The sequence below is a fragment of the Vulpes vulpes genome, chromosome 14 (assembly GCF_048418805.1).
Source record: "Vulpes vulpes isolate BD-2025 chromosome 14, VulVul3, whole genome shotgun sequence".
In the NCBI taxonomy this organism is placed as follows: Eukaryota; Metazoa; Chordata; class Mammalia; order Carnivora; family Canidae; genus Vulpes; species Vulpes vulpes.
Window position 1 is genome coordinate 57,702,974 of NC_132793.1, and position 19,654 is coordinate 57,722,627.

The 19,654-nt window shown below is 35.8% G+C and overlaps 1 protein-coding gene across 1 annotated transcript in view; it reads left to right on the forward strand.

Annotated features, from left to right (window-relative positions):
• The window catches only part of ST8SIA4 (ST8 alpha-N-acetyl-neuraminide alpha-2,8-sialyltransferase 4), a 95,137-nt gene extending 88,771 nt beyond the window's left edge, over positions 1–6,366 (forward strand). The window contains 1 exon segment of the mRNA XM_025992843.2: positions 1,930–6,366. Coding sequence (XP_025848628.2) covers positions 1,930–2,212 — 283 coding nt within the window. The 3' untranslated portion in view covers positions 2,213–6,366.
• The last annotated feature ends 13,288 nt before the right edge of the window (positions 6,367–19,654 follow it).

The window sequence follows — 19,654 nt, forward strand, 5'->3', positions numbered from 1 at the left end:
AAGTGTTTATTTATAAGGTGTTCTTGAACTCACACATAATGTGACTTTGGAGTCCCCTACAAATAATAAGGTGCTATATTATTTCCTGATAGGTATTTTTTTTCTCACTTTAGATATAAAGTAATTCACTAAGACCTTCGCATTGCCAGACTATTCCCATTGACATTCCCCGATAGAAATAATTATTTTTTTGACTGAGTTTGAACTTGCCTCGGCCACTTTAAAAATTTATAAATATATGCATTTTTAAAAACTAACCAAATTCATCAACTGACATTTGTAATCACACACAGATCACATTCACAAAATTTTCCAATAATAATCATTTTGTGTTAGAACATCTGCTTTCTCAAAGCAGAGAGAGCTTTCAGCTGTATCATGGTCTCTTCAAACCCTTCAAATTGTAGTGTAAACTCCTTGCACAGAATCAGTATCTATGGTTTCTTCATGATGTTAACAATGCATGTACTATGGGTTTTGTACATTAGCTACCTTTGTGTTGTGAGAAATTCTTAAATAATAATTTCTGAAAACTCCTTAAGAATCCTCTTTACTGAAAATAGGCATTCTTAAAACATTTTTGATAACAAAAGATGTATAGTGCATTTCATATTGCTCAAAACAGCACGTGGCCTTCATCCAACTAGAAGAATAAATAAAATGAAAGATCAATCCCAGTTCAAAGGAGGGAAAAAAAAGAAGGAAAAAAAAAAAAGAGGAATGATAAGTTTTGGATATTTGTAGGAAGGCTTCAAGGTCTAGTATTTCTTGATCAACAGTAGCCTAGGTGTATTTGATGTCCCCTGGAAAACTCATAAATTATTTTTAAAAAGACAAAGGGAAGAATATTGTGTAAAAATCACAGGCAAATATGTAAATACAGCAATGATCAGAATCTAATAGAATCTTCTACCTTACATTTAGATGGTGGGCAGGGTAAATATTTTCCCAAATATGAAACCAAGAGTAAAAACAAAAATTAAAAAAAAATATTAACTTTATTCTGTTAGTAATTGGACAACTTTGGACATTAAAGAAAATCTACACTCTTCCTCTTTTAGCAGTTTCCACATAAGATAATGAGTATGCCAAGAAGTACTGGAAACCCCCTTCCTTGCCAGGGGTGATGATTAACTTGTGAGTTTGCATGCTTTTCAGGTGAACAGTTTGGCAACAATGATTGATCTGAATATTCTGGAGTATTTTATTGCCTTTGAAAATGAATAGTATAAAATACTTACCAGCATTAAATTTATTTTACCTATTTAACAAAATATTAAACTGAATAAGTAGTGAATTTTTTATGTTTATATGTTGTTTTCCTGTGGGTTGAGGCAATATTTTTAATTAGCTTTTGTAAAATGGGATTTGGACAATTGAAATTAAATAAGTCAGAATAAGACAAGCAGGGTATTTGGATTTTTAATTGAAAAAGCAGAGATTTTGAAAAACCTACGGGCAAGGTTTAAAATTCTCTCTTTCTAGGAGAATTACTTAATCTCTGCCCCATTACTGTGTCTTTTGCAGTCATATTTAACACTTTCTGAGAAAATTCTATTTTGTATATTCTTATAAATGTTCGCTAATTCATTTTGAATATGAGATTCCATGGTAATATCTGCACACTTTCTAGGTCCCCTCGCTATTTACATATGACCTCAAAAATAAGGAAGACAATAAAGGATAAGGAAAAATAAAACAAATATGTTAAATTATCTAAGTGCTTGAGAAATATATTAGTTTCTTCAGCAATCTTCTGAATGTTATTCATAAGGATATTTTTCCAATTTAATTTACTTTGATTCCACATCAAGTATACACAAATTACAAATTTAATTTACTTTGATTCCACATTAGTATATACCTTTCAGTAGGGTGTGTTGTATGTTTCTCTAAATTCTTCTCTTCTCTATGTTTTTTCTTTTCCAGTTACTGGCTGACAAACAAAGTTCCCATCAAGAGACCCAGCACAGGTCTCCTCATGTATACACTTGCCACAAGATTCTGTGATGAAATTCACCTGTATGGATTCTGGCCATTCCCTAAGGATCTGAATGGAAAAGCTGTCAAATATCATTACTACGATGACTTAAAATATAGGTACTTTTCCAATGCCAGTCCTCACAGAATGCCATTAGAATTCAAAACATTGAATGTGCTACACAATAGAGGAGCTCTGAAACTAACAACAGGAAAGTGTGTAAAGCAATAAAGCACATTTGAAAACATACAAACTGAATACGCACTTCTTTTCTGAAGATGCTTCCTAAGATTTGAAAATAGGATCCAAAACAAGACTGAGTTTCAGCATCCACCAAGTATCTGCAAGGTGATAAAGGATATTTATGAGAAATCCGCTACCAGCTGATGAAATACCTGCAAAGTGCTCTAAAAAACACATATTTTGACTTCAAGGGTCCTAGTAAGTGCCACTTCCACTAAGAACACAGTTTGAATGTATAATCAGTAGTGTTTACAAGATCCAACCATGCACTTGTCATTAGTTAATGAGGCAAATATGTTCATCACTGTTGGGCTGCCACGGCAACACCAAGCACATTAGGAGAGTAACCCAGGAACACAACTCAGCCCTGGGGATTAAACCATCCTTGTCAGCAGAAATCGAGATGGAAATAGTTTGAGCAGTGAAATCCATAAGATGAAACAACTCAAGTAAATGCCTTCAGTCAGGACTCTGAGTCTGATCATGAATTTTGTGTTTTGTTTTTTGTTTTTGTTTTTGTCTTCTGGAGTCTCTTTCGGTTTGGGTATTGGGTGCTTAGAAATCCTTTCTGAGATAAATATGAATGAGATAAATAACCTTCAAGGAATCATTTTTTAAAGTTCTTGTATTTTTAAAAAGCAGTCACATGATGACTTTGTGAAAGAGTTTTATTTTGCACAACTCCAAACCTCCAGATTTTTTTCCAGTGGTGTAGAAGGTACCAGCTAAACTGTACCACTCAGTAATTTTGAGCCATTCTAAAGCAAAGAGTTCTATGTCATCTGAGATGGTAACATTAGCAGGAAAAAAGAAAGTCCTTTTGGTACCAAAGATTGTACTGATGTTTCTACACAACGAACCATTCTCCTTTCACGAAAATAATATATTAATATATTATGCTACTAGTATGGAAGTTGTCTTTAGAGATATTAAATTTTTCAAACTCAAACCTTATTTTTATTTGGAGGAAGACTTCCATAGCTTTTACATTTCATAATAATTTTGTGGAAGCATTTTGCCCTTTAGATAAATGTTAGACTGATAGGGCTGAAATGAGACTTTCAGTTCTTTGATACTCCCCCTATTATTCAAATGGAAAGATTGGCATTCTCTTTATGTCATTGTTAAATTTTCTTAGTGCAGAAATAACATGATCCATCGAACGTTGCTTCCATAATAGATGATTAATTTTAAGAGGTTTAATAATGAAACTGTGTGTCAGTATTTTGCACTTCCAGTGAATTAAATTAACCACTGTTTTTTTTCTGTGGTTAAATTTATTCACATTATCACATTAATGTGTTTTCAAAAAAGCACATGAAATTATTAAGAAAATGATTCAAAAAGTTTTAACATGTGATAGACTTGACCAATAGGCCAGTTTTCTGTTAACTTAAGCTACACTGGTAGATAATCCTAATGGTAAATTGTTTAGAAAGCAGAAGTACTGTGTTCCCACTTCTATTCTTGGTCTGAAACACTTTGATGACTTCTTGTTTCTTAGGGGAGGCAGTCTGAGGAAAGGAAAAAAAAATAGCGTGGGGAATATGTATGTTTTGTTTCTTATGGAAGACAGTCTGAAAAAAAATAATAAATAGCATGGAGATTATATATATCTCTGTTAACATAGAAAAGGATGTTCACAGTAGGACAGTTCTTAATATATTAATAATATGTAGTATTATTTTTTAAAATATAAGAGAACCTTAGGTTTCTGAATACTATTTTTTAGAATTCATGTGTCTCTAAGAAAACGAAAAGAATGCATAATGGAGATGCATAGCTAAAAATGGACAGAACATGATGCACTTTTATCATTAACCTCTGATCTATTGGAAATCTTAAAATAATTAGGCACATATTCTGAATGTAAATTTGAAAAGTCTGATTTACTTAATAAATCCAAAGTAGGTGATTTATAGAATCTTAATTTTTACTATATTTACTATTTGTGGGTAAGTTGTTTGAGCAGCCTTTAATCTGAATTCAATAAGAAATCTGAAGTCACATGTAAATTCTGATAGGTAAAATCCATCTCAGAACTCATTCAAAGTATGTCTTTAAAAGCAGCAGCAAGGAACCTTGCCATTTTTACTACATCATCAACAAATGTGTTTAAACAATTTCAAGGCCACAGCAAAAGCATCCCAGCCACTCACTGTTTTGTGCATTAATGTTTATCTCATAGATGCATTGAGTAGTGCCTTTTTAGCTTCGCATTGCTTTGTTAACCCTATACTTTGTGTTCTCTAAATAAATTGCCCAGTTCTGAAAATGTTCAGCGTATAAAAAGGGCTTCAGTATCGACTGAGACTACTTTTGTTCATCTCAGGGAACTTTCAATACTCAAGAATGAATTCAATTAAAGGCATTTCGCATTCAAAGATAACAAATTGTACAAGACCATTTCACTCCCTATTGTATACCTTTCCATCCACACCCTCACCCCCACCCCACCTTCACAAGCTACTGTGGCCTTCTTACAGGGATGAGGCAAGGAGATCCCTGAAGGCTAAATAGCAAGGATAAGAAGAATAATTCCATTTAACCCAGAAGGGGCCAAGAGGGATCATGATAAAATCTTATAAATACATACTTGAAACATCTTTTTTTTTTTCTTTTGAGACTATCATATGTTCACAACTTTAATTTTTTTGTTTCTTTTTCACGATTTATCCCTGTACCTGGCAATGCTCAGGCAGCCGATTGTGAAATATTCTTGTCCTTTAGAGAACGTGGTTGTTACTGTGCTGTTGACATGAATAGGCCATGGAAACATTTTCATCATTATTACCCAGCCTGTTCTATATTTAATATTAAGTTGCTGGAATTAAAAAAAAATGAATCAGTAACAGATTTTCTGGGCAAATCAAGTGATTCAGCCCACAGGACTGATGAAATTACTGTGGAAGTTTTTCTGTCTGAAAGAAGGTGCTGGGCATTCAAATGTCTTTATGTATTGTATATCATATGAAATGTATATCAATTGCTAATGGGAATTTCTACATATATGCTTACATAAGCAATTTATTTAAATAATGCTATGGGTAGTGTACATACCAACTAGTTATTAAGCTTCTACGCAGGAAAAGGGTGAACAAAGTAATTTATTTCTAATTGAGCCAGTTAGTCATAATGCTCACGATGTGGTATTTGGTTCATAAGAGTTGTTTTCATGTGCTTATTGTTGGGAGTATCTATAATTGTGGAAGAAGTATAGGGAGAGTTATGTATAGTTAGTTGTTACCTCTACAAGTCTGAAAGTTTCCCCATTAGACCTTATCAATATACCAATGTTTTAAAAACTGAGAGAGGATTATTGTTCATATTTGATTAAAGAAAATCCAAATAAAGCCCACCTAGAAATAGAAATTTTATTATATATGTGCTATAGATATATCTATATAGTACAAATAGACACGTGTGATGCATATATACAATGTTATATATGTGTGTCTGTGTTACACACACAGAGTCTGTAATATACACACACTAGATTTGTGTCATGCTAACATCTTCAGAGGCTGTACTGTTAAGCGTTCTGGAGATAAGAACACTTTAGAATAAAGAAGTTCTTTTGAGACTTCAGTTACTAACCTGCTTTAAGAGGGATCTACTTTATAACTGAATTCTATTGTTCATACCTAAAAGAGTTTCAATAAGGGTCTAGTATGGCCAAATCTTAAAAAAAAAAAATTTTAAAAAAGGAAAAAAAAAAGGAAAAAAGAAAAAAAAGGAAAAAAAAGAAAGAAAAATTAAAAATTAAAAATTAAAAAAAGTTTTCAAGCTGGAAATGTATTTGAATGACAGTTTTCAGATTGTGGCTCCCAGGCCCTGTGTCTCCCACTTAAGTAGCACCTTTTAATAAATACTGTTTCTTTGTGTAGGCAAAAGCACAAGTGTTTCCAATGTACATAGCAGGAAAAAGAAAAAAAAAGAGTTTACAGAGATAGCACTGCTGCACAGGATAATTGCTACTGAGTATTTCTTATATCATTTGTGGAACTGAAAGAGGAGATTTATCCCGTCAAGTTCATTCTGTTCAACACTGTTTCCTATTGTTCATGTACAGCAACTGGGTGTTATTGTTTTATCATTTGTAAAATTGTAAAATAAATTAAATCTCCCTTTTTTTTTTCCAAGTTTTCTCTGATCTCTTATATCCAAGCCCTCGGTTCCACTTTGTCTATCACTATAAGATGACAGTTTTTAAGAGGCTCTAGTGAGTGCTTTGGTCTTCCCTGCCCCCTCAGCCCCATCAATGGCAATTTGACAAACCACTTATTGTCAAAACATATGTACAGGAACATGAATAATATCCAAAGTGCCGTGAACATCGGGAAATCCTTAGCAATTTTTGGTGTGGTACATTCTGTTTGTGGTTGAGGGAGTGGAGTGCCACACCATTTACATTTGTATCCAATTTATATTCCCACGTTCAGCTGTCCGTGGGTCAATCAAGTGTGGAGGCTGGAGAGGCCAAGGGCTCCTTACACACGGTGCATTCTTGTGGCCACCCTTGACTGAGGATTTCAACTGCTGTTATAGCCCTTACTACTGTTGGTGGTTCACGTTCTAGGAGATGATTCTGAAAACCCGCACATTTAAATCTTTTTCTATGGCTTTCTCTGCCAAATCTACGTTTTCAGACTCTGCACTATTTTCTCTAGAAACTAGTAAGTCTGTTTTCATGAGGTCGCGTTTAGCATTCTGCAATTTTAAAGTATTTGCTAGAGACCCAAGAGTGAACCATTAATAATGTTTAATGAATATAGATCTTATTTGTATTTACATAATTACGTTTTTTTAAAAAAAAAGATTTTATTTATTTATTAATGAGAGACACAGAGAGAGAGGCAGAGACACAGGCAGAGGGAGAAGCAGGCTCCCTAGGGGATCCCGATGTGGGACTCCATCCCAGGACAGCAGGATCACGATCTGAGCCAAAGGCAGAGGCTCAACTGCTGAGCCACCCAGGCATCCCTACTAATTACCTTTCATTTCCAAGGATCCATATACAATGAGTAATCCCTGTTGATTCTTGGAATAAAACCAGAGCTCAGCATAAACCTATGAAATGGAAATGGTACTATCTCAGTTTTACAGATGAACTTGAGAGGTTATGTGACTTGCTGAGGGTCACATAGCTCAGAAGTGAAAGAACCAGGATTTGAATTGAACTGGTCTGACTTCTGCGTCTACCTTCTCACCCATCACATTTTGATGCCGCCTCTTTTTAAATGGCAAGAAGTTCTCTAGGAAACTAAGTTTGCAAACAAATTATTATTTAATGAGCACAATGCTTAAGTGAAACAAGTCACTCAGAGGAAAACAAATACCATATTATTTCACTCCTATGTGGAGTTTAAGAAACAAAACAGATGAACATATGGGAAGGGGGGGAAAGGAGAGAGGGAAACAAACCATAAGAGACTCAGCGATAGAGAACAAACTGAGGGTTGCTGGAGGGAGGTTGGTGGGGGATGAGCTACATAGGTGATGGGTATGAAGGAGGGCACTTGTCATGAGCACTGGAGAGTATATGTAAGTGATGGATCACTAAAATCTATTCCTGAAACCAATATTACACTATATTTTAACTCGCTATAATTTAAATAAAAACTCAAAACAAAAAAATCGCACATATTAAAAATATAGGTTAGTATATAGGAGGGGTATATAATTCAGACTTTGAGACTGTCCAATAAGCTATCCTTGTCTTCAAATAGAGCAATCTTCTCCAATGACAAGAAGATCTGTGCCCTCCAGGTCAGTGGCTCTTTCGTAGTCGTGCTGCATGAACGCTGCCAATTCTTACTCCAAACTCTTTCTACATTATTTTTTAATGCAAACTCTATGACTCTTATATTAGAGTCTAACTTTATGTATCACAAAATCTATTACATTACAGTTCTTTAAAACTCTAACTGAGAGGTGCTTGGGTGGTTCACTTGGTTAACCATCTGCCTTCAGGTCAGGTCATGATCCCGCGGTCCTGGGATGGAGCTCCACATTGGGCTCCCTGCTCATCAGGGTCTGCTTCTCCCTCTCCTTCTCCCTCTGCTGCTCCCTGCTTGTGCTCTCTCTTTCTCTGTCAAATAAATAAATAAATAAATTAATTAATTAATTTTAAAAATCAATCTAAAAAAAGAAAATTAAAACTCTAATTATAATATTCCTATACAACCATTTGATTGAATTTGGGTGTTTCATTTAGCAACTGCTTAAATACCTTGAGGTTGAAGGGATACAGATGACACAGTTCATGCATTTTATGTATTTTAAAAATATTTTTTACTAATTTCCTTCTCTTTATGAGGGTCGTAATAACCTAATCTCCAAATTATGGGGGCAGCTTAATGATTTCCCCTATAAATGAGTTTTCAACATGCACAAGCCCACAAAAGAAAAAAAAATATTGGATATAAGAATAAAATTAATGTTTGATACATTCTTAAGAGACATATCTCAGTCACTGAGTTGCTTAATTTCCAGAATCTCAAAAATAAATTATGTGAAATAATTAAATGCCAATATAAACCTCCCTCTCTCTCTCTCTCTTTTTTAAATTTTTTTTCTTTCCAGATTGCTGATTTCTGACTCAATCACCAAAGTAGAATTTCTCACATAAACACAAGAGAATACTAATCCAGGACATGTTCCACAAAAAATATGCTCATTGAGTAAGCATTCTATATATCTCTCCTTTGGAGATTCAGAACATACACAACATATTAAAAGATCTGAGATACAATAAAGAAAAATATTCTATTTAAGAAGACATAGGTAATTTTGTATGTAATTTCCGTTAAATGTGAAATTATGTTCTACACAGCATACTTTGAATAATACTTCAGAATACAACAAACAATGCAGAGAAGAGAACATGCAAGGCTTCAGGTAGAAAGGCTGATAATTTATTCAGTGGATTGTTTTCCCCATAAACCAAAATATTATCTTAGTAATACTTTCAAATATGAGAAAATAATTTTAAGCTGATATATTTATTTCTTCTCTAAACACCCTATATTAATTTTTACATTAACAATCATCCTTTCTTTTTCTAAAATACTAATCAGACCATGGCTGCATGTTTAAGACCAGTCCCAAACATAACTTTATTGCTCATTCTGGGCAATGCAAACAAATTAGCTTCAAGGCATTAATAGCTCTCTCCGGGCAGTCTGTCCAGACCAGCTTCCTTACCTCTAGCCTCCCAACACCTCACAGATGGACTGTCTATGAGCACATCTGCCAATGCTGCCAAAATGTAAACACACTCAGCTAGCAGCAGATGTTTTCCAGGAAAGATCACTACACTGGAGTTGTTCTGCTGCGGATTCTATGTTAGTTGATCTCCATGATTGGGCGGAAGGTCGTTGTGTTCAAATAGATCATTTGTCTTTCAGATATCGAACAATAACAGGGGAGATGCAACCTCAACTGTTTGGTATTTACCATGTGCATATATGCAGAAATCTTTCTGAAGGCTCTGCTAATAATAAGTCAAATTTTAAAAACATTCAGATAGTATACTGGTGTCATATAACCAGTAGAGGGGAAATAGCAATTTTAAGGACAATAGAACTGAAGGATTATTGTTAAGCACCATGACTGACTCTCTGGAAAAATATAATAAATAGCTACTGCTAATTAATAGGCAATTGAAAAAAATAGAGAAAGGGACTCCCTGGGAGTTCACATAGATACATTCTTCCTCTGAGGAGGGAAAGAGAAAAAGTGGAGGACCAGATCCAAAACTTCATCATTTGAATAGCCCAGCTCCCAAGAAGGTAAAACCCTCAACCAAGGAAACTTGTTTTATCAAAATTGGGGCCATGTTTAGGAAAAAAAGAAAATCAGGAAGCTTGTTTTATCACAATCAGGCCATGTTTGGGAAAAAAATCCTGGATGTATCATAGATTGACACCTCCCCAAATATTGAATTTGTAGCTTTTAAAATGTTCAATAGTAACAGAAGGCTAATGACTATTGACTCGGACAACGTGGTTCAAGACCGTCCGTCTTTAATAGTTTGTGGGGGAATTTCCGCAGTCAATAATCAGGTTGTGTCTATGGAAGAAGGAGCTCAGGGCTACAAAAAGGCCTGGTTTAGCCCTGACTCTCTCACTTATTTGCTCTTAAGTCTCTAATTTTCAAATGATCTGTTAACAGGAGAGAGAAAAAATACCCTCAGAGTCTGACTCTAAGGTGTGATAATTGGTAGGAAATACATGGTGAGGATTTGTAATATACTATACACTGATGGTACTATTAGAATATTACAATATTGTAAAAATAAACCTGTTTTCTTAAAACAAATAAATTATACAATCCTTAACATACATTCATAACCAAGTAGAATATAGAACCCTCGATTTTTCATGATAATTTTACCACAAGTTTAAATCATATGTAGTATATTATGTGTGTTTTAGACTTAATAAAAGTAAAATCATACTTTATGTATCATTTTACCACTGGAGTTTTCCCTTGGTATATGTATAGCCTGTACTGATGTTGACGCATATACTACTCTGATTCATTTTCACGACTACTTAGTTTTTTGCTGTGTGATTGCAAACTTTTAAATCCTGTCTGTTGGAATATTCTGATGAAAGAATAATTTTCAGACAACATCCTGCCTCCAGCTTTCTAGATGCAAAGTGGAAGCTTCTCCATAGGTGTCAAGATGTACTCTATGTGCACACCTGTATGTCTCAAGTCAAAAAGTTCTGTTAATTATAGGTTGATCCTCCAGGTAAACATTTTCTTTACAATAAACATTTAATTCCACTTCACTCCAAAGGAAACAGGGAGAAGATGTGCTCAGCATGACCAGGACCCTGACTGTACTGAATGATAGCTATTATAGATTTCAGGACAGTTTTCTATCACTCTTGGCTTATCAACCCTTCAGGAACTTGTTACTTTCTTTAATCGTATTTTTTGACACTTAAATTTTATGAACCAAACCTTATGTTCCAGTCATACTCAATTTTTTTTCAGCCCCATCCTTTTTCATCCTTTTCTTCTGGCCTACTCCTTTTAGCTAGAACACCCTTCCTGATACCTGATACATACTAGCTGGCTAGTGTCTTTTGATCATTTGGGTCCCAGTTCAAACATCAATTCAGATTTCCCATATCAAAGCACTGTTTAAACTTTATTATTATCCCCTACTTAATTTTCTCTCTACTTTGCAAAACTGTTGACAGCCTGGGGACAGAGATTGTACTGTATCAGCTCTGTTAGGACTAGGGTGACTCTCATGGTACCCAACACATAGTAGGTCTATGATACCTTCGGTTCTTTGAGTTATTTAACTATTTTAATTAGATGATTCTAAGGCACACATATTTTAATATTCTAACAAGTCTAAAGTCAGAGTGCTGGTTAGCATTCAGTGTGTTTATAGATTAATTGGAAGATTTGTTTTGTTTTGCTTTAATTTGACCTAAAAAATCTTACAGTTGAGGAGGTATTTGATTCCACGAAAAGATACTTAATGACGAAAATTCTTGGGAGTTTGAAATTATCTTCTCAATGCAGTGTTTGACATTTAATAAATGATAAGTGTACTAATGATGTGCAAATGACTTCATTATTAGCCATCAACTAGTGTTGACCAGATCCTTTCTGACTCATTTGTATTCTCAGGAGAAGCTGTTTAACTATTTCCTTCATGCTGCATTAGCTTGGTCTTATTCCACAAATTGCTATAACCCCACATTTTCATCAGTAGGATCACAAAACATCCTGTTGCTAAGCATAACATATTAATATTACCAGGTTGTCCACAAAGAAAATCTTTACAGCTTGAGAAAGAAACACAAGTCAGCTCTAGCCAGGCAGGAAATACATTCTTTAGAGAACTCAACCTTAAAAATGTAAAGTGTGCTTCCATATATAATCCAAAATAGAAGAACTACTATGTAGTAAAATAAACGTAAGAAAGTAGAGTAAGACTCTAGGACGGGTTTATACATTTTAAAAAGCAATTATCAAATTCTTAAAAAAAAATTGTGTCCCCCTCAGGCTATCCTATTGAGTAATGTAGCACTGGCCAAAATCCTCAAGCCACAAACACCTGTCCTTCTGTCGTCTGAAAGGACAGGAGACGTTCCATTATGTATTTAAATCCAAACCCCTTTATTTGCAATTATGAGTAAAAAAAATACTAGAAACCACCTGCAAGTGCCACAGAATGCCTATCTTTTCAACTGAAGGGGAGGTGTTGACTCCTTTTGAGGCACACCACCACTCCTCCATATTGACCTTGTAGCTGTGTCAGGACACAGGTAACCCCTGGCAATGCCTTGTTCTAAAATTCAGACTTGGGGGGCCTGATGGGCAGGAAGTGCTGATTTTCCTGTTGTGAGCTACTGCAGACAAGAAAGTGCTCCCTCCCCCTGGTCTCCAGACTTTCCTGAACACTCAGACACCATATGTTGAGCTCTAACTCTGACTCCGAGAAGAGAGTCTGGACTCATGGACACTGGATTCCACTTTCTGCTTTACTCTGCTCTTGTGATCAGGACACCTCGTTGAGGAGCCTGTCTTGGGATTTTCAGGATGATCATCAGTATGAAAAATAAATCTTGGCCTTCTGGGTCCAGTTGAGACCTTATCTATGCTGTTTTAATTCCAGCGCCCTATATCAAATATTCATACTCCTAGCAGTGTGACAATATGGAGAGTATTGTGACCAAAAAAAATGATAAAATCCTTATTTCTGACTCAGGAAGAAAGTGAAAGTTCATTTTTTTTTGAACTCCTGTTCCAAAAGATTAACATTCAGATGAATTTTGATGCTAAAATAAAATTTAGATACCCAAAGAGTGGAAATTCCCATCCCTTCCCATTTCATTCCGACAACGTAAAGCTGGTCCTCAGAGTGGCCATACATGGTCTGCAATACTAAACCACTCACATACTACTATTTCCCTCCTTTAAGCCACTCCAGCCACAGTGACTTCCTTGCTATTCTTCTCACATAACATTTACGTTTCTGCCTCCAGCCTTTGTCCTACTGAACTCTCTCCTTAGTGTTTCCTCTGTCCCCAGGTACTTCCATGGCTCACTTCCTCTTCATCTTCTGTTCTCGTCTCAAATGTCACATTCTCAGTGGGCCTTTCTAAATTACGTTATATTAAATTTATATCTATCTCCCTTTCCTGCTTTATTTTATCCCCCCCCAACACTCATCACTATCTGATATCTATATGTTACTTACTTTTTACTATCTACTTCCCTTTACTAGAATATCAGCTTTGGGAAGGCAGAAAGTCTTGCTTCTATTATTCACTTCTCTATTCTCAGCATTTAAAACTGTCTGGCACATAGCAGATGCTCAAAAAATAGTTTTTGAGGGGAAGAGATATTTTTAAATATTTGAAGATTTAGGGTTACCATGATATTCAGGTCCATAATTTTGATTGTTGAAACAGAGATCAAAGAGGGAATATATCCTATGACTAGTTCAACAAACCCATATTTGTGACTAAAATTCATAACTTTATACATAGGAATTCAGTGTAACATTAGATATTAATCTTTAGAAAGCATCTAAAGCTTCACATTTTAAAATGTTGAGCTCATCCTTCACATTTTCCTAAATTCTTCATACCATAATAATAAATTAATCCAAGTTATCATTCAGTCACTTGCTCACTCTTAATATAGGGTTGTAAAGGGCCTCCTCTCTGTCAAACATTTTCAACAACCTCATGATATCACTAGTAAATCTGGTCACCTTATCAAACAAAACAACAAATAGTAGATAGAGACTTTCTCAGTTACAAAACTTCACTCTGCAAATAAGACAAAATAAAGTTTGCTTACCTTAGCACTACCTATTTTTTTCTTCATTCATAATGTCAGATATACACTTCTAAGTGTACCTAAGACATAGGGGTCTTCTGACTTTTTAAAATAGGCCTTTTACTAAAGGGAAGAACATAGGTATGCTTCTCAGATTGGGGAATAGTGTGCATTTCACATCAGCTTATAGATGTATGAAAACCTGTGCCCACACTACAGTTTTGGTTATGTTCCTTTTCTAATTTTATTTTTTTATTCTGGATTTTAAGTTTCACTAGAGAGGATCTTCATACATTTTCAAATAATATCAGATCCAGTTAAGAACATAATTTCTAAGGCCTAGTTGAATTGAAGTTAGTGAGTGTCTTAGGGAAAGCTAAAGAGGAAGAAATGAAAGCTTTTTTGTTTCATTTTGTCCCCCCAGGAAATCTCCTTTCTTGACACAATGGTTAGTTTCAGGGAGGTTCCAGTAGGTTTTGAGTGAGGCTCTCCCCATTTCAGGGGAGTGAAGAGTTTAATTTTAAACAGGACACCTGGTGGGCTCAGCCCTGTTGAGCATCTGACTCTTGGTTTTAGCTCAAGTCGTGATCTCAGGGTCCTAGGATCTAGCCCTGTGTCAGGCTCCACACTCAGCAGGGAGATAAAATCTCCCTCTGCCCCTCAGCCTGTGTGTGAGCTCTCTCAAATAAATAAATAAATAAATAAATAAATAAATATTTAAAAAGTAAAAAAAAAAAAAAAAAAAAAAAAAAAACCAAGGAAAATAAACTTAATCAAGTGTTTAGCCATCCCTGACTGGCTGCCAGGCAGTTCCGTGACTCATTAAAAAAAAAAAAAAAAAAAAGAGAAGGCAGAGGTAGGATAGGAGTACATTTTACTACAAGAGATGAGTTTCACACAAGCACATCTACATAGAAGATGTATTTGTTTCAGCAACTTACAAAACTCCTTGAAATGTTAAGTAGCATACAATTTCATTGAGACTTTTATTCAGGAGTAATAGATTTAAAAGTACTTAACCAAATCAGTTCTTCAAACTTGCTTTGCCATTTGCACATGGAATCCATTCATAGTAAGGTGATTGTACAGTAATTACATAAAATGTAAAACCTTCCATTTAGATAGATAGATATATGGAATTTTAATTACTAGCAGCTAGATTGAGATGCTGCTCCAGTTCAGGGAGTTAAGAAATCAGTGGGATGCTATTTATGTTCTCCAGAACATATGATACAATCGTGTTTTTCTATTATCTATTGCTCTTAGAAGGCAATTAGTTCCAGGAGCTATGCAGTTTATGGAAAAAAATTGAAAGGCCCCCACCTATTCCTAATTAAGATTAAGAGAATTCTTTGTCATGTTGAGTGTATTTAGGCATAAAATTACAATCATTTTGACATTAAATTCTCATTACTGTATTTCCCCAGTGATTATTTTTACAGATATTTGTTGAAATGCTGACTGATAACAATCTTCCTCTAAATGCTATTCTTTTGCCTACCTTTTTCTTATTATCTCTGCTTTCGTTTCTCCCACTACCAACATGCACCCTCTTCTCTGTTATGAACCTTGAATTTCATGCAAGAAGGAAGTGAAAACAAAAAGAAGTGCAAAATTATCTCCCCACTGATTTATTTAAGACAAAAAACTAACACTAAAAAAAAAAAAAGAAAAAAGAAAAAAGTTGGTAAAATCATTCTCATGCTCAACAGGTTTCTGAGACCCCCATCCGGGGAAGGGGGAAGTCAGGAGCCTGCGGGGGCAGCAGGCCCAGGCCCTGCATTGCCAGGTGGGGCAGCGGCTCTGCAGCTGCTCTGTGAGGCACCCCCCCCAGCCTGTGTGGGGATGTGTGGCAAGGACCCAGTGGGTTGGTCCGGCCGAGCCTCCCACGAGTAGTTCAGGTGCACAGTGGAGGCTCTAAGTGCTGCCCAAGGCCTCCAGAGCAGCCAGGCCAGCATCCTCACAATGTCCTCAGAACTCGCTCCTTTCTGCTGGCTACAATCACTCCTGAACTTTTCTGCCCTTTGCTCTCCCAAAAAGCTGACATGCACAACCCTGGACAAGGGAGCCTGAAAGGAGGCATGCCAGCTCCATTGTCTCTTTTAAAAGTCCCTTGTGAAGGAAGTCAGTCCACAGTATCATTGTAGCTCCCTCTAGGACTGTACTGCAAGGTCAGCCCTGCAAACGAGTCCTGCTCTGGAGACAGGAGAAAAAGATAAGAATATTTGACTTCCAACCTCCCGGCGATTTTCATTAAAAGATAAATCTACCTCAATCTATTTTGAGCCTGGGTTTTTATAACACAATAATAAAAGGGGCAGTGTGAAAAAGACTTTATTTCATCCGCCACATTTTTCCTACCGCTCGTTCTCAGTCTATAAATGCATTTAGCAAGTCTAAAGGCAATTGGAAGTGTGTAGCATGTGGTAGCTTTGCAGCCAAGTGAAATATTGCTCAATCGAGTTAGAAAATTCGAGATCAGACTCTCCCAGAGAGCTTCTTTCTTCATTTTTGAGAAGACAGCAAAAGTCAACTTATTCTCCATCTGAGTCTCTTCATGTGAAGTGACAACGTGATCAAGAGCAGCATTGTGTAGAAACACAATAAGCAGCAGAATGTCACCTACCATTTCACAGCTATACTTCAGTGTCCCTGAGAAGCTGAGAGATCCTGAGTAGGTGATTCAGAAGGAGAACCCACCCCCAGGAGGCAGTGTCTCTGAGCACGCTGTTCAATGATGCTTTAGGGATAGATGGGATCTTGAAGGAGGTCTTTCTACTACACTGAGTCAGGTCAAAAAAGATATAATCACATGGGAAGGGTGTGATTCTGATGAGATAATCGATGGCCACGTAGATAAAAGAATAAAATAATATTATGGAAAACTATACACCCCCAGATTGGATAATCTGGAAGAAATAGATATATTCTTATAAACATAAACTACCAAAACTGAAACAATGAAAAAATAGAAAATTTGAACAGACTGATAACCAACAAAGAAACCAAATCAGGCTGGATAGCTTCACGGGCAAATTCTACCAAACATTTAAAGAAGAATTAAATCTATTATTCTCAAATTATCTCAAAAAATGAAAAGGAAGGAAAACTTCCAAATACATTCTATGAGGCTGGCATCACCCTGGTACCAAAATCAGATGACACCACTAAAAAAGAGAATGGTAGGCCAATATCCCTGATGAACATGGTTGTAAAAAAAACTCAATAAAATACTAGCAAACTGAATCCAACAATACATTAAAAGAATCATTCACCATGATCAAGTAGGATTTATTCCTGGGTTACCATGTTTGTTCAACATTTCCAAATCAATTAATAAACATTAATAAAAGAACCGTCTGATCATTTTAACAGAAGCAGAAAAATCGTTTCACAAAGTACAACATCCATTTATGATAAAAAAAAAAACCCATCAACAAAGTAACTCAACAAAGTGAGTTATGGAGTGAACATAACTCAATATATTAAAGGCCATATGGGGAAAAATCACAACTAATATCACCCTCAAAGGAGAAAAAAACTGAAATTTTTTGCTCTGTGGTCAGGAAAAAGATGGCAATGTCTTCTCTTAGCACTGCCACAAACACAGTACTGAAGTCCCAGTTCTATCAATCAGAAAACACAAAGAAATACAAAGCATTCAAATTAGCAAAGAAGAACTCAAACTTTCACCGTTTGCAAATGGCATGCTGTTCTATATAGAAAACTCTAAAGACTCCACCAAAAAACTGCTAGAACCAATAAATGAATTCAGTAAAGTCACAGGATTCTAAATCAATGACAGAAATTTGTTGCATTTCTGTATGCCACTAGTGAAGCAGCAGCAGGAGAAATTAAGGAGCCAAGTCCATTTATAATTGCACGAAAGCCAATAAGGTACCTAGGAATAAACCTAACCAAAGAGGGGAAAGAGCTGTCCTCTGAACTATAAAACACTGAAGAAATAAACTGAAGATGACACAAGGAAATGGAAAGACATTCTATGCCCATGGATTGGAAGAACAAATATTGTTAATATGCTTATACTACCCAAAGCAATCTACACGTTTAATGCAATCCCTATCAAAATACCAACAGCATTTTTCACAGAATTAGAACAAACCATCTTTATTTATTTTTTATTTTTTTACAAACCATCTTTAAATTCATATGGAAACAACAAAAGACCTCAAATAGCCAAAGAGACCTTGAAAAAGAAAAAGCAAGCGAAGTTGAAGGCATCACAATTCCAGACTTCAAGTTATATTACGGAGCTTTACTGATCAAACAGTAGGGTATTGGCACAAAAATGGACACATAGATCAACAGAACAGAACAGAGAACCCAGAAATGGACCCACAACTATGCGGTCAGCTACTCTTTGACAAAGTAGGAAAGAATATCCAATGGGAAAAAGACAGTCTCTTCAACAAATGGTGTTGGGAAAACTGGAGGGCACCATGGAAAAGATGAAACTGGACCATTTTCTTACAACACACACAAAAATAAATTCAAAATGGATTAAAGACCTAAATGTGAGACCTGAAACCATAATAATCCTAGACATGAACACAGCAGTAACCTCTTCGACATTGGCTGTAACAACTTCTTTCTAGATATGTCTCCTGAGGCAAAAATAAACTATTAGAGAACACCCCTGAGATGAGAGGATGTTATTAATTTTTTTCCCTCAAATCTTAATCAACTTCAGACTTGCTGAATATCAGCCACATGCAGGATGCATTGGGCAAGGCACCGGATGCGGGCAAACTACAGTCCTCAGCCCTCCTCCCTCCATTGCTTTCCCTTCTGAATACCTCTCAAATACAGAGATTTCCATCCAATTCCTTTGGCATGTAATAGTCTGTGATGCTACAATACTACTAAAAGGTCCTTTGTGCTGGTTTCCCTGCTGCTACTACTCCATTCGCACACAGAAGGTGATTCAAAGACAAAGCCAATTGTATCCTCCATTGTTTGTAATGCCATCAACTTTCTGACAAATTCCAAACTCCTTAGGCTCCTTTGCAAAGCCCCCCATTATCTAATCCCAATAACTCTCCTAGCTCCCTCAGAAACCCATGAGTCCATCTCTCAGAGTTATTCCTAAACAGAGTCAAATGCTCTTTCTCATACTATTTATTCACTTTCTACATGTCAACCCCCAGCTCTTTAATTTGACATACTCTTGTTTGTCACCTAAAATTCAGTTTAAAAACAAAAACAAAAACAAAAACTTAGTTTAAATGTCATTCTCACTTTCCATCTCCTATAATACATTATAAACTTGTAGGGTTTTGGTTGTTTTTTTTTTTTCCCTAATGATAGACAATTAACACACAAAACCCCCCTTTTTTTCCTGTGAAAACCATACCCAAATAAAACTTTTAAATCAGCCCTAAATTATTTTTAAGATAATAGAAAGAACATAATTTCTTCCATTTACTCAAAGCTTACTTTGTGCAATGCACACTGCCAGGTAATTCACAGGAACAACTTTATTTAGCCATCAGTTGTCTTTAGTGTATCATCTTGTTTTACTGATGAAGAGTCTTAGGCTACATTAGGGGCGAGTGAAGCTGGAACTCACAGACAGGAAATCTGACT